Source organism: Drosophila ananassae, chromosome XR, assembly GCF_017639315.1.
Source record: "Drosophila ananassae strain 14024-0371.13 chromosome XR, ASM1763931v2, whole genome shotgun sequence".
Classification (NCBI taxonomy): Eukaryota; Metazoa; Arthropoda; class Insecta; order Diptera; family Drosophilidae; genus Drosophila; species Drosophila ananassae.
In genome coordinates this window covers 8,390,399-8,403,337 of record NC_057932.1, presented here as the reverse complement: position 1 = coordinate 8,403,337, position 12,939 = coordinate 8,390,399, and the positions used below count along the sequence as shown (strand labels likewise).

Genomic DNA, 12,939 nt, shown 5'->3' with positions numbered 1-12,939 from the left:
AAATACGGTTAACAGTTATTTGCAAGCTATGGTTAAAAACAACAAACAATATTGAAGCTAGCAGTTACCATATCTTTGGAATAATCATCTAAAGTTGAAATCTCTGATTTTCTACATTAATTTTTGGTCTTCTATGATTTTTTCCCAAACATTTTTCTATGGAAGATTTTTATTTTCTTATTAAAATCAGTAGATCATACCATGTTTTAATTTTGGATTTAAGAAAAAACTCGAAATAATTTTATTGAATTTATTATAGGTGGTTAAACAATATTTTCTTCAATTAAATTTATCAATTTCTTCTCTTAGGTGTACCGCGGAAACCGCGGAAACTGTGGATAGAACCTATGTTTGTTCTGGACTTTGGTTCAGGGGAGCCTAAAGATTATGGAGCAGGTAAAATTATGCGTGGAGATTTTTTGCTGTTGGCCTGTGTAATTTGTCGCTTTGCTCGTTGTATGCCTTCTAATCGCCTTTTTGTAGCTTGAAGAGTTGCAAATTTCTTCTTGCTCCAAACGTTTTTTCTTCTTCTTAGTTCCTCTCTACGAAAAAACATTAGCGAACGCCACTCCTAAGCTATCGAACTACACCACGCTCTCATAAGGATCGGTAAACTATATACGACTGCAAGGGTATATCAACTTCGGCTACGTCCGAAGTTAGCATTTTGGTTCTTGTTATTTTATGCATTAAAAACCAAGTCGTAGGCCTTATAGCGAACAGAAGATAGTAGAAAAGCAAACCAGTGAATGTCGTTGAACAGAATATAATACAACCAAGTACATGCTAGTATGCTTTGGCGATTCTGTTAGTACCTACAAAGACGGAAAAACCGAAAGTGTTACAATTATCGTAAATTAACTAGAAAATAATTGGAGATAATATTCCAATGGCTCATCAGTACAGTTTTATTAAGAAGTTGCAAGAGGCGGAAGATTTCACAAAGTAGGATTTATCAAACGGTTACTTCCATGTCTGTGAAGAAACATTCACAAAGTCATACATCCTTTGTTACATTGAATGGGCACTGTAACACCGCACCGATTCCATTAATTTACACGCACAATTATGCTTTTTACAATGTTCTTTATTTCCCACTCTCCGATCGCCACGAGTGCCAACTTAAAATTAAACTCGATACATATAAGAATGGAGAGAGAGTTATAGAGAGGAGAGCGCCGCTCTCTTGAAAGATATCAATGCTGGCTTTGCATCTCGCTGCCGGTTCCCACATCACTTCCTTCCTCACGAGCTTCAGTTTTAATCCCTCCGGGTTAGATTCGTCCTTCCTTCCAGGGGTTTGTTGCTTGGTTGGTACTGAAACTGAAACTTGATCCGCAGCAGGATCAGTCACGGAGTCCGTATCGATGTCCTCGGGTGATTCTTTTGCTTTGGGAACTGGGAACCTTCTTAAGGTGACTAACGTTCCTCATCAGCGTTCTGCCTTCCCCTACTACCTGTACTAGACCACCTGTCCTTTTCACCACCTCATATTCCGTGGTGTCGAAGTTAGGTGTTAGTTTGTGTGGAAAAACTACATTCTTAAGGACCACTTTGTCTCCAACGTTTACGTTTACTTCCTTTGCTCCCCTTCTTTTGTCTGCCATTTCCCTACCTTTCTCTTTATTTATGCAATCTCTATCCTTTTCTGCTGAATCGGCAAACTCTCCTACTAAATCCTGTATACCCGGGATCTTATCCCGGATAATTCGGTTGAACATTAATTCTGTTGGAGGCGTCCCTGTCGTCCAATGAGGCGTGACATTGTACATGAGTGCAAAAGTTCGTACTTCATCTTTAAGGTCCTTTTTGTGCATATGGGATATCTTAAGACGCTTGACTAGGGCTTTATTCATATTTTCTACTTCGCCGTTTGCCTGTGGCCAATAAGGTGGTGTGATTTGCTCAATGCCGCATGATTTGCAATAGTTCCGAAATTCTCCGCTTACGTACTGCCTACCATTATCAGTCCGTAACGCTTTTGGGTAACCCAGTCTACTAAAAATGTCCTTACATGCTTCAATAATTGATTGTGATGTTATTGAGCGCAGAAACTTAAACTCCATGTACCTAGAGTAATAGTCTATTAGAACTAATATGTATTCATTATTGGGAAGTGGCCCTAGTAGATTTGAAGCGACTGACAGCCACGGACCATTTGGAAACTCTGTTCTCTTCATTGGCGGTGGACTTATTGCCTGGGATACTAAAATTCAGTCTAGACAATCCTTCACAAATTTCTCAGTGTCCCTGTCAATTTGGGGCCACCATACCTTAGATCGTAGTCGCCGCTTCATTGCCGATTCGCCCGAGTGCACTGTGGGCAAAAATCCCGTTTTTGGTGCATAAACTCTAGTTTATAAGATATTGACTTAAAACTTTTTTTGTTGTATTATTTTAACTAAAACAAAATTTTGGTTTTTGTTTTTTTTTAATTTGCGTACCGCTCAGTGGTTAAAAATTCACTTTTATATAAGAAATTATTACAAATTATAATTTGAATCACATTTGGTATTACATTATAGAAAAATAAAATTAAAATCTGTTACGTATTTAGAATCTATTGTTAAATTTTACGAACACTGAAAAAAAATTGGATAACATTTTTTTAATAACTTTAAAATTTTAACTTACTCTTTTCCTTGTGTTTTAGTTTTCAATATCGTCTGGTACCTCTTCCTCTAATTCGATTTCAAAAGTGTCACTTACATCATCGTTGCCATTTTCTTCATCTGTGTCTTCTGCGCACGAGTTTTGGGATGTACTTCCGTTTTTGTGGCCAACACCTGGGGATATGATTGGCGAATCCAAAAGATCGACAACCTCTGCTGGCAGAGGCATCCTGTTGGTTTTTGTGAACCAAGAACTAGACAGTAAAGGATCAGACGAATCCATAGCTCTGTGAAAGACATCTGACATATTGTCAATCCGGCTACATTTTCTGGCATGATTTTGCCGGTCAGCCTTGAAAAGCTTGTGTCTTGCTTCTGATGCACTTTCTGCTAAGGAGCCAACAGGAACAATTGATTTTTCAATGATAATGTATCCATGTACTAAAATTTTTTGTACTGTTGGCGACATGGGGTACCAAAAATAATTGCTCCTATATATAGTAAAAGTTTCAAAACAGAATAATTTGAGCTTTTCTGAATTTATAGGGTAATGACAATTTATGGCTATCAAAATTACATGTAGGCGCTGAATCAAATTGTGATCTATTCCTAATATAGAGGACAATAATTTTGGGTTGGAGAATGCCCGCCTCGCCGTATTTCCGTCATTTGTATTGCCACTGCCATTTTGTCTCGGCTTGTCCACATGAAGCCCCATATCTTTCCAAAACGCTGCTTGAACTTTATATTTTCGTGCCTCCAATTCGATTTTGTCATTTCCCTTAACATGCCACTTTCTAAGCTCAATTCTGTATGATATTTTAAGCAAGAATTCAAAAAAGCGAATCCATGCATGAAGGGAACTTAATCCATACTGATCCGTATGTGGCTTCATAACAAATATTTTGGAATAAAAATCACTTGTAGTAAGAAGCTGGGTGGGCTTTGCCCCACACATTGGACACGACTGGCAGGAATTTGTTCCTGTTAATATATTTAAGACCTTGCCGTCTATAAGTGTTAGGTGCCCATCGAATTTTACAAAAATTGCATTCGATTGAAAAGCATGCACGTATAAATCCAGGTTTTTAATCTGATTGTCCAAGTTTTCTTTTTCTTCTAATATAAGAGACGTTGTTTCCTTTGAGTATGCTATTTTTAGAGGACGGCAAAATCGTATGGACTGAGGCGATTTATTTAACCAAATGACTCTTTGTTTTTGATCTATCATTTTTATGGGAATAATTGATTTAACAAATAGAGAATCATCTAAAGATTGAGACTCTGCGATGCTTAATTTTTGTTTGTATAAACTGTGACCAGTAGACCCATCAAACCCATAGCTAAAAATAAGAGTACACTGAGTAACATCTGAAAGTATTTCACAAACTTCCTTTTGCATAATTAATATTCTTGAAGCGGTATGGTTCAATAAGTTTTGCACGGAAACTTTTGCTTCATTTTCGGTGCATTCTATTCCAGCAGGTCTACATTTTAATTTCTCCTCGGCTATTTTCGAATAAGAGGGGTAAATGTCGCAGCCATGTTGTTTACTAAGTTGTTTTACATTTATGTATTGCTGCTTAGTAAACCCATTTTCCATAAAAAAAGCGAATGCCTTTTCAGGAGTAATTGGACTCGGAGCCAGCAATCCAGTTCTATCAGATTTTTTTATAACTTCATTTTCAGTTGATTTTCTTTCAGAAATGTTAGCAGCGTGTAGTAACAAAGGGGTTGAATTTTGATTTTCTATCGCAAGTTCAGATGCCAGCTTTATTTTGAGTCGTTTACCAGCAGCTTCATATGTCAATTTCGGACGACCACCTTTCTTCTGTGGGGATTCATTTATATCAAAAAGTCGTATAGTCATAGTGCCGGCTAGCCACATGGCGTGTTTTTGTCTAAATCGCTTTATGTTTCGGCAGCATCGTGGCAAATGTTTATTAATGTAATTAATAAAGTTAGTAATTTTATTTGATATTTTTTGGTTTATTGTTTCGATTTGATGATCGTCATTCAATTTGTCGAATATGTAAGTCTCCAAGGCTTCTCGCGAGCGTTTGTTGCCTTCCCAAATTGCAAGAAGAGCCCCGTGACCAAACACATATGTGCCTGGATAAACGCAAGTTTACCAAAAAGGAGCAAAAAGGAGCAAAAATGGTTAATTGTATGATAACAAGGACACTTTTGTAGTTAATTTCTCGTTCTTACTCTTTTGCAAGGCTGTGCCATTAATAAGTTATTCTCCACAAAACACAAACACAATTGTTAGTTCAAATCTATAAAGATACACATATAAAACAGTTCACAGTTGGACAACAAGACATATAACAACAAATGTTTAAGCTAATTTGCATTAATAATTACCTTCGCAAGGAATTTCCATTTTTAGATTTTTAAAACTTTTTTTTCACACAAAGCAGCAAGCACTCAAAGTTTACCAGTTTTTCGCGCCAATTTAACAACATTGCAGGGTCTCTCAAGCAGCTAAATTTGTTTGAGTGGCAACACTACAGGGTTGCCACCAAAAATGTTTTGAAAGCGGGTTTTTTCAAATGAAGATATCTAGATTCGATTAGTATGGGTCATTCATAAAAATTAATTAGGAAAAAAAATAGGTTTATGCACCAAAATCGGGTTTTTTACCCATTGTGGAGTGGCCTTCATGGGCTAGCACCAACACCGTCCGCCTTAGTGTCGTGGGGATGACAATGCGCACTCCTCTCAGCATGACGGTTCCAATGTTTGACAATTCATGTCGAAAGGGGTACAGTTTATTAGAAGTTGCAGGCTCCCATGAACCCTGTTGAAGGCACAACTGTGCGTCGACGATTTCTTCATCCTTAGCGCTCTTTTCAGCAATTTCGAATATAGCTATTAGTGTGGGTGCGGCATTCTCAATAACCCGCAGTATGCTGTGTTTGCCTTTAATGTCATAAGAAGTAGCCGGTCCTCCTTCACACAAACGGGATAAACAATCAGGTATATTTTCCTCGCCCGTTTTATAGATTATTTTGAAATGGTATGCCTGAAGACGTAGAAGCCATCTCTCAATACGCGCTGGAGGTTTGGATGTAGGCTTAAAAATCGCTTCTAGTGGCATATGGTCCATCACTAGTTCGAACTTGAGGCCCATTAGGTAAAAACAGAACCTCTCCACTGCCCAGACCAAAGCCAAACTCTCTTTCTCAGTTTAAGAGTAGCGTTTCTCTACATCCGTTAGGCTTCGACTAGCAAAAGCGATGATATTTGGGGTGAGGCCATTTTTAAATTAAAGTAGTACTGCTCCCAAAGCAACAGGGCTTGCATCAGCTATCAGTCGAGTTTTATATTTAGGGTCAAAGTATGAGAGTCTCGGAATCTTAGTTAGCGCTAACTTTAACTTGTGGAACCCTTTTTCTTCAGCAGCTCCCCAAATAAACTTTTGATCCTTCTTTAACAACAAACGTAACGGTTCAGTTAGATCCGCCAGGTCTGGAATAAACTTCCCAACGTACGTGACCAGCCCCAAGAAACTACGGGAGCTTTCTGGGAGCTCGAAACGAACCAATCGCCGATATTTTCTCAGGATCTACTTGAATTCCTTTGTCTGCCAAGATGTGACCCAGGAATTTAATCTTGTTCGTCTTCCAAACACACTTTTTGTTGTTTTACAGTACATTGTATTTCCCAAAAATCTCGCGAACCATTCTGACCGCTTCATCGTGCTCTTTTTCATTTTTCCCAAAAATGATTATGTCGTCGATATAGTTCATGACGTTGAAGGATGGCGCCAAGAGCCCTTCGAGGCGTCGTTGAAAAATTTCTGGAGCTGCGTTTATGCCAAACATCAATCTTTTTTATCTGAACGACCCCCGATGTGTTATGAAGGTTGTTATTTGTCTACTTGACTCCTCTAGTTCTAATTGATGGTCCGAGTCTTTGAGATCCAACCGTGAAAACAACTTTGCATCCCTCAACCTGGTCATAAAAGTTTCGAAAGTACTTAACGGGTTATTCTCCCTGCGGATCGCCCGATTTGCCTGTCTCATATCCAAGCACAGTCGGATTTCGCCGTTTTTTTTAAATGCTATCACTACGGGTGATAGGACTGGGGCCACTAACCGGTTCGATTATATCCAGCTTTCGCGCTTCTTCTAGCTTGACGTTGACTTTATCTTCCAGCGTGACGGGAATGCGTCTCAAAGGTTATTTCACTGGGTAAACATGTGGATATATTGACAGTTTTACAATAATTCCCTTCCACTTAGGAAACGACGTGACTTCTTCAATGTGATTTACCGGTAACCCTACTCGCAGAACATTTAACTTAGTTGCCGTTTCCCCTCCAAGTAGTGATTGTTGTCCCTTTCCTATTACGAAAAAGGAGGCAATCAGCTCTGAGCCTGGCCTGATCCCTATTGGTGCCTCAAAAACACAAATGAAGTTTAAAATTGTGTCTGAGGCATATCCCTTAAATTGGTTTTGGGTCTCTGTACGCACATTGAAAACAGTTGCTTTCCTCGACTGAAGATCCATCCAATCGTCCTGCTATATAAGATTAAATCGAGATCCGGAGTCGATAATCATGGCAACCTCTTCGCCTCTGATCCGGCATTTTATCCATTCTTCCTGTTCGTTGTCACTGCTTATTTTAAAACAGCTTTCTTGATCGGTATTTTTGTCCGATTGGTTCTCGTCTTTAATCCAGCGCACATTCCTGCGTTTTACGTTTTCATTGTTCTTTCGATCATACGATTGCGGGTATGGACGTTTCAAAACCGTTCGGCATTTCCGGCCAAAATGGCCCAGACGGGAGGATCGGTTACATTTACTAAGTCGTGCGGGACATGCAGGGCTATCCTCCTTATTACCCGACCGCCCACATCTACCACAATCGCCATTATTACTTAGTCGCGTTTTCCAGTCTGAGATTTTGTTAATAGTCTCCGGGACCGGCTTCGATAGCATTAACTGGGACTGCTTACTGATCTCTTCGTCGACCTGGCACGCTTCGATGACTTCGTCTAACGTATGTTCCTTTCCTAACAGCTTCTTTTTTAATTCCGAACTAGCCCAAGTATCAATGATCTTATCTTACAAACATATCTCCTCCATTTCCGCTTTCGTTGAACCGAAACTACATTTCCGAATTTGTTGTTGCAACCGTAAGATGAACTTGCCAAAATCCTCTCCTTCGTCAGGTGATATTTTCCTAAACAGGTGTCGCTCAAATGTCGAATTTTGTTTTGGTGAGAAGTATATTGTTAATTTATCGACTAGTGAAGCAAAAACATCATTATCCTCTTCTTCATCATATTCTACTATAGCCCCCGGAAGTGCATACGCAACCGTTTGCAATTGTATGCCACCTAAATGCAGCAACTTCGTTCTCTTCCTTGTAGTGGATTTGATCTCATCCACCGACAAATATATTTTGAAAGCTCGAAGCCAGTTCTCCCAGTCTCTACGAAGAACGGACTTTTCCAAGTTCTCACATAACAAAGGTTTTATAATGTTTTCAGCCATCACAACTAATGCTGCACCTGAGAACAACGAGGACAAAACAAATATTATTTATTTTTTTTCATATATGCTTCTGTCGAGCCTATTCTATCTATTTATTTCATATGTATATATATAAATATTATTTTATATTTTATCTATATATATCATATCATATAAAAAAACCTCTTGACGAGGTAAAGTACCGGTGACGAACCTGCATGCGAAACCCAAAATATCTGATATCAATTTTAGTGACGATAATATGCTATATAGGTGTACAAAATTGCATATAAAAAATATTCTTGTTCTGCACGTGACAGATTTTTTTTTTGTTTTTCTTGCACGTGCCGAACAAGAATATTTTTTATATGCAATTTTGTACACCTATATAGCATATTATCGTCACTAAAATTGATATCAGATATTTTGGGTTTCGCATGCAGGTTCGTCACCGGTACTTTACCTCGTCAAGAGGTTTTTTTATATGATATCAGTTGTTTTTTTGTATATATTGATCTTCAATTATTTAAAACAGAACGCATAATATATAGAATATATATATATGGAAGTAACCTCTGGACAGGCGATTCACACAGTAGCAATACTTTAATTGTAAGGATAAACATCAAAACTCTTTTTTTTTAACTCTATAGATTTTGACATTCAAGAAGGTGGAATAATTAAAAACCTTTCCAAAGACGTAAAGAAATTTTTCGATAGCTTCAGTAACTCTGAAGTTATACGTATTTTTAATTTACAAAGGTTTTGGAATTTGGTTAGTTTAAAAATTTTAATTAAAAATTTGCCCAAAAGTGTATTTAAAATCCAAAATTTTTTCGTAATTATGTAAAACCAAATTATTTTAACAAATTAACAGATGAGAGGCCTATCCTTATGAGAGTTCCACTATATAATAAATTATAAAAAACAAGAAAGGAAAGCTAACTTCGGGCGGAGCCGAAGTTTATATACCCTTGCAGTTGTGTCGCAGTCCGCTAGGTGGCGCCACGCATCTTATATTATTAGATATATAGCGGATCGTATATAGTTGGCCGATCCTTATGAAACTTGGCAAATCGAATTATTTTGCCAAAAGAGGAATCCATTGAAACTCCCATCCTTCTAACTTGAAAAACAACGAAGTTATAGCATTTCCGATCAATCAGTTATATGACAGCTATAGGATATAGACGGCCGATCCTAATGACATTTAGCAGATCATATAAGTTGGCCCAAATTAGAATGCACAGAAAGTCCCATCCATCTAACTTGAAAAATAACGAAGTTATAGCATTTCCGATCAATCAGTTATATGGCAGCTATAGGATATAGTTGGCCGATCCTTATGAAATTCGACAAATCAGATTGTTTTTCCCAAAATAGAATCTCTACCAAATCCCATCTTTCTATCCCGGCCGTTCCGACTTATATACTGCCTGCAAAGGAAAGAAGGGTGTGTGCAAAGTTTCAACTCGATAGCTTTAAAACTGAGAGACTAGTTTGCGTAGAAACAGACAGACGGACAGACGGACAGACGGACCGACGGACAGACGGACAGACGGACAGACGGACATGCTCATATCGACTCAGGAGGTGATCCTGATCAAGAATATATATACTTTATAGGGTCGGAGAGGTCTCCTTCACTGCGTTGCACACTTTTGACCAAAATTATAATACCCTCTGCAAGGGTATAAAAACAAAAAGAGAAAGCTAACTTCAAGCGGAGCCGAAGTTGATATACCCTTGCAGTTAAGCAGAAGCTTATATTATTATTATATATATCAGATCCTATATAGTTGTCCGATCCTTATGAGAATTTCACCATCAACAAAATTTCTAATAAAAATATTGGAAACAGCCCCAATCATCTTTAAAAATAGAAAGGTTTTGCCATTTCCGATCGTTCAGTTATATGGCAGGTATAGGATATAGTTGGCCGATTCTTATGAACATAGGATTAGATTGCCCAAAACGAAACCGTAGACAGTCCCATCATTCTAGCTTCAAAAACAACAAAGTTAAGCCAATTATCCTAATAAAATTTTGCAAATCGGATAAGAATTCCCAAAATGCAATCTGTACTAAGTCCTTCTAACTTATAAAAAAACAAGAAAGGAAAGCTAACTTCGGGCGGAGCCGAAGTTGATATACCCTTGCAGTTGAGTCGCAGTCCGCTAGGTGGCGCCACGCATCTTATATTATTAGATATTTAAAGATCGTATATAGTCGGCCGATCCTTATGAAATTTGGCATATCGAATTATTTTGCCAAAAGAGGAATCCATTGAAACTCCCATGCTTTTAACTTGAAAAACAACGAAGTTATAGCATTTCCGATCAATCAGTTATATGACAGCTATAGGATATAGTTGGCCGATCCTTATGAAATTCGACAAATCAGATTTTTTTTCCCAAAATTGAATCTGTACCAAATCCCATCTATCTAACTTAAAAAACACCAAAGTTATGCCAATTTCGATCGTTCTATGACAGCTATAGGATATAGTCGGCCGATCCTTACGAAATTTTGTACATAAGATATTTTGGTCAAATATAACATGTGTAGAAACTCCCAACCCTCTAACTTAAAAAACACCAAAGTTATGGCATTTCCGATCAATCAGTTATATGGCAGCTATAGGATATAGTCGACCGATCCCGGCCGTTCCGACTTATATACTGCCTGCAAAGGAAAGAAGGGTGTGTGCAAAGTTTCAACTCGATAGCTTTAAAACTGAGAGACTAGTTTGCGTAGAAACAGACAGACGGACAGACGGACAGACGGACCGACGGACAGACGGACAGACGGACAGACGGACAGCCGGACAGACGGACAGACGGACATGATCATATCGACTCAGGAGGTGATCCTGATCAAGAATATATATACTTTATAGGGTCGGAGATGTCTCCTTCACTGCGTTGCACACTTTTGACCAAAATTATAATACCCTCTGCAAGGGTATAACAAAGTTATGGCATATCCGATCAATCATATAATAAACATGTATTATATCTAAAATAAATGCGCAAAGATAAAAAATTAAAAAAAACTGGAAATTACGTTTTTTCAGTTTTTCTACTTAAACCAATTGTTGAATGTAACAATTTATTTTGGGTGTGCGATATAGAATAATAAATATTAAAAAAGTATTGGCGGAGTTGGTTTGCCTGGTTGTTTTTTAGCTTTTAATCTATGATTTGGCCCAAAACGGTGGTGGCTGCATTTATTTATATGCATTATATGCTCAGTGGGGGCAGATGCATACAAAGCGTTCTACTCATAAAATTTTGCATGCTTCTCATTAAGACATGAGACACTGAAACATAAAGCAGAATTACATCAAAATTTGCCATCAAGCAACAAAGTTCGAGATTAGCCGAGTGGAGAGCGTTGTGGTTTCTAACACGGGAGGGGCCTGAGTTCTAATCCTAGTTGAGTCAATGTCTATGTTTTACTTTTTAAGCCCTTTTTTATTTGGATTTTATTTTTGAAATATTTGAAAATATCTAATGTACAAACTTTCATAAGGATGGGCCGACTATATCCTATAGCTGTCATAGAACGATCGGAATTGGCATAACTTTGGTGTTTTTTAAGTTAGAAAGATGGGACTTGGTACAGATTCCATTTTGGGCTAAAATAATCTTATTGGCCAAATTTCATAGGGATCGGCCAACTATATCCAATAGCCGTCATATAACTGAACGATCGGAAATGGCACAACTGCAAGGGTATGTCAACTTCGGCTTCGCCCGAAGTTAGCTTTCCTTTCTTGTTTTTCTTTGGGATCTCAAGATTGGTACCTCAACCGACCCGTCCGACATTTCTTTCAGAAGTTATTCAAGAAATTAGATATTTTCAGCTTTTTCAAAAAGTTGTAGAACAATAATTGCTCATATCATATGATTCATATGACATTAACAAAAATCTCCAATTTTATTCAGGACACAGACACACTGGCTTCATTTTGAAAAAACTGTAAAAATCGAATTTCTTGAATAACTTCTGAAAGAAATGTCGGACCGGGTCGGTTGAAGTACCAATCTTGTGAGTCTTCTCATTAAGACTTGAGACACTGAAACACAAAGCAGAATTAGATCAAAAGTTGCCATCATGCTAAAAAGTTTGAGGTTAGCCGAGTGGAGAGCGTCGTGGTTCCTAACACGGAGGGCGTGAGTTCGAGTCCAAGTTGAGTCAATGTTTACGTTTTACTTTTTTAAGCCCTTTTTTATTTGGATTTTATTTTTCAATAAATAAACTAAAATCTGAAAAGATTTACTCCATATTTTTTAGGGTATTGACCACATATATGTAGACTCTAAAAAGCAAAGTTGCCAATCAAATACACACACATGTATAAGTAAATGCAAGCTTCACAGGAGGCTGTACAAAATGGGTAGCTGCACTTACAGGACTATATCTTGAGTTAACGGATTTTGCCAGATATGAGCGATATATCAAAAGTTGCGTCATCTCAAAAGCTATCTACACGTGCAATACAAAAAGGATCAGTCGACCAAATTTTTAAAAATAATTTTTTTTCTTAAAAAAAAAGTTTATTTTCAGTGTATTTTTTTTTGTGTACCATATAGACGTTTGGTCTCAAAGAAAGTGAAATTGAAATTTAAAAAACCATTTCAACGGTGTAAAGCACTTTTTAATATCTTTCTTAATTATGAAGTTATGAATTTTTTCATTAACAAAGTTTTTTTAATTTTTTGACGTAAGCTTAAGGTATTTCAAAAAGTTGTAGAACAATAGTTGCTCATGTGATAGTAACAAACATTTTCCAGTTTTTTCAGGATTTTTAAGATAAAAATAGTGCAAACAGACA

General features: G+C 37.5%; 1 protein-coding gene across 2 annotated transcripts; it reads right to left on the bottom strand.

Annotated features, from left to right (window-relative positions):
- Positions 1-1,233: 1,233 nt before the first annotated feature.
- LOC123257705 lies at positions 1,234-5,169 on the bottom strand. Of its 2 annotated transcripts, XM_044717592.1 has the most exons (3): positions 4,824-5,169; positions 2,635-4,724; positions 1,234-2,582 (listed from the first exon to the last, which is right to left on the bottom strand). In XM_044717592.1, the coding sequence occupies exon 2, from the start codon at positions 4,498-4,500 to the stop codon at positions 2,650-2,652; it is 1,851 nt and encodes a 616-aa protein (XP_044573527.1). In that variant the 5' UTR covers positions 4,501-4,724; positions 4,824-5,169; the 3' UTR covers positions 1,234-2,582; positions 2,635-2,649. The 2 variants fall into 2 exon arrangements, with proteins under 2 accessions (XP_044573527.1, XP_044573526.1); XM_044717591.1 differs by having other exon boundaries at positions 2,635-5,169.
- Between the last annotated feature and the right edge of the window lie 7,770 nt (positions 5,170-12,939).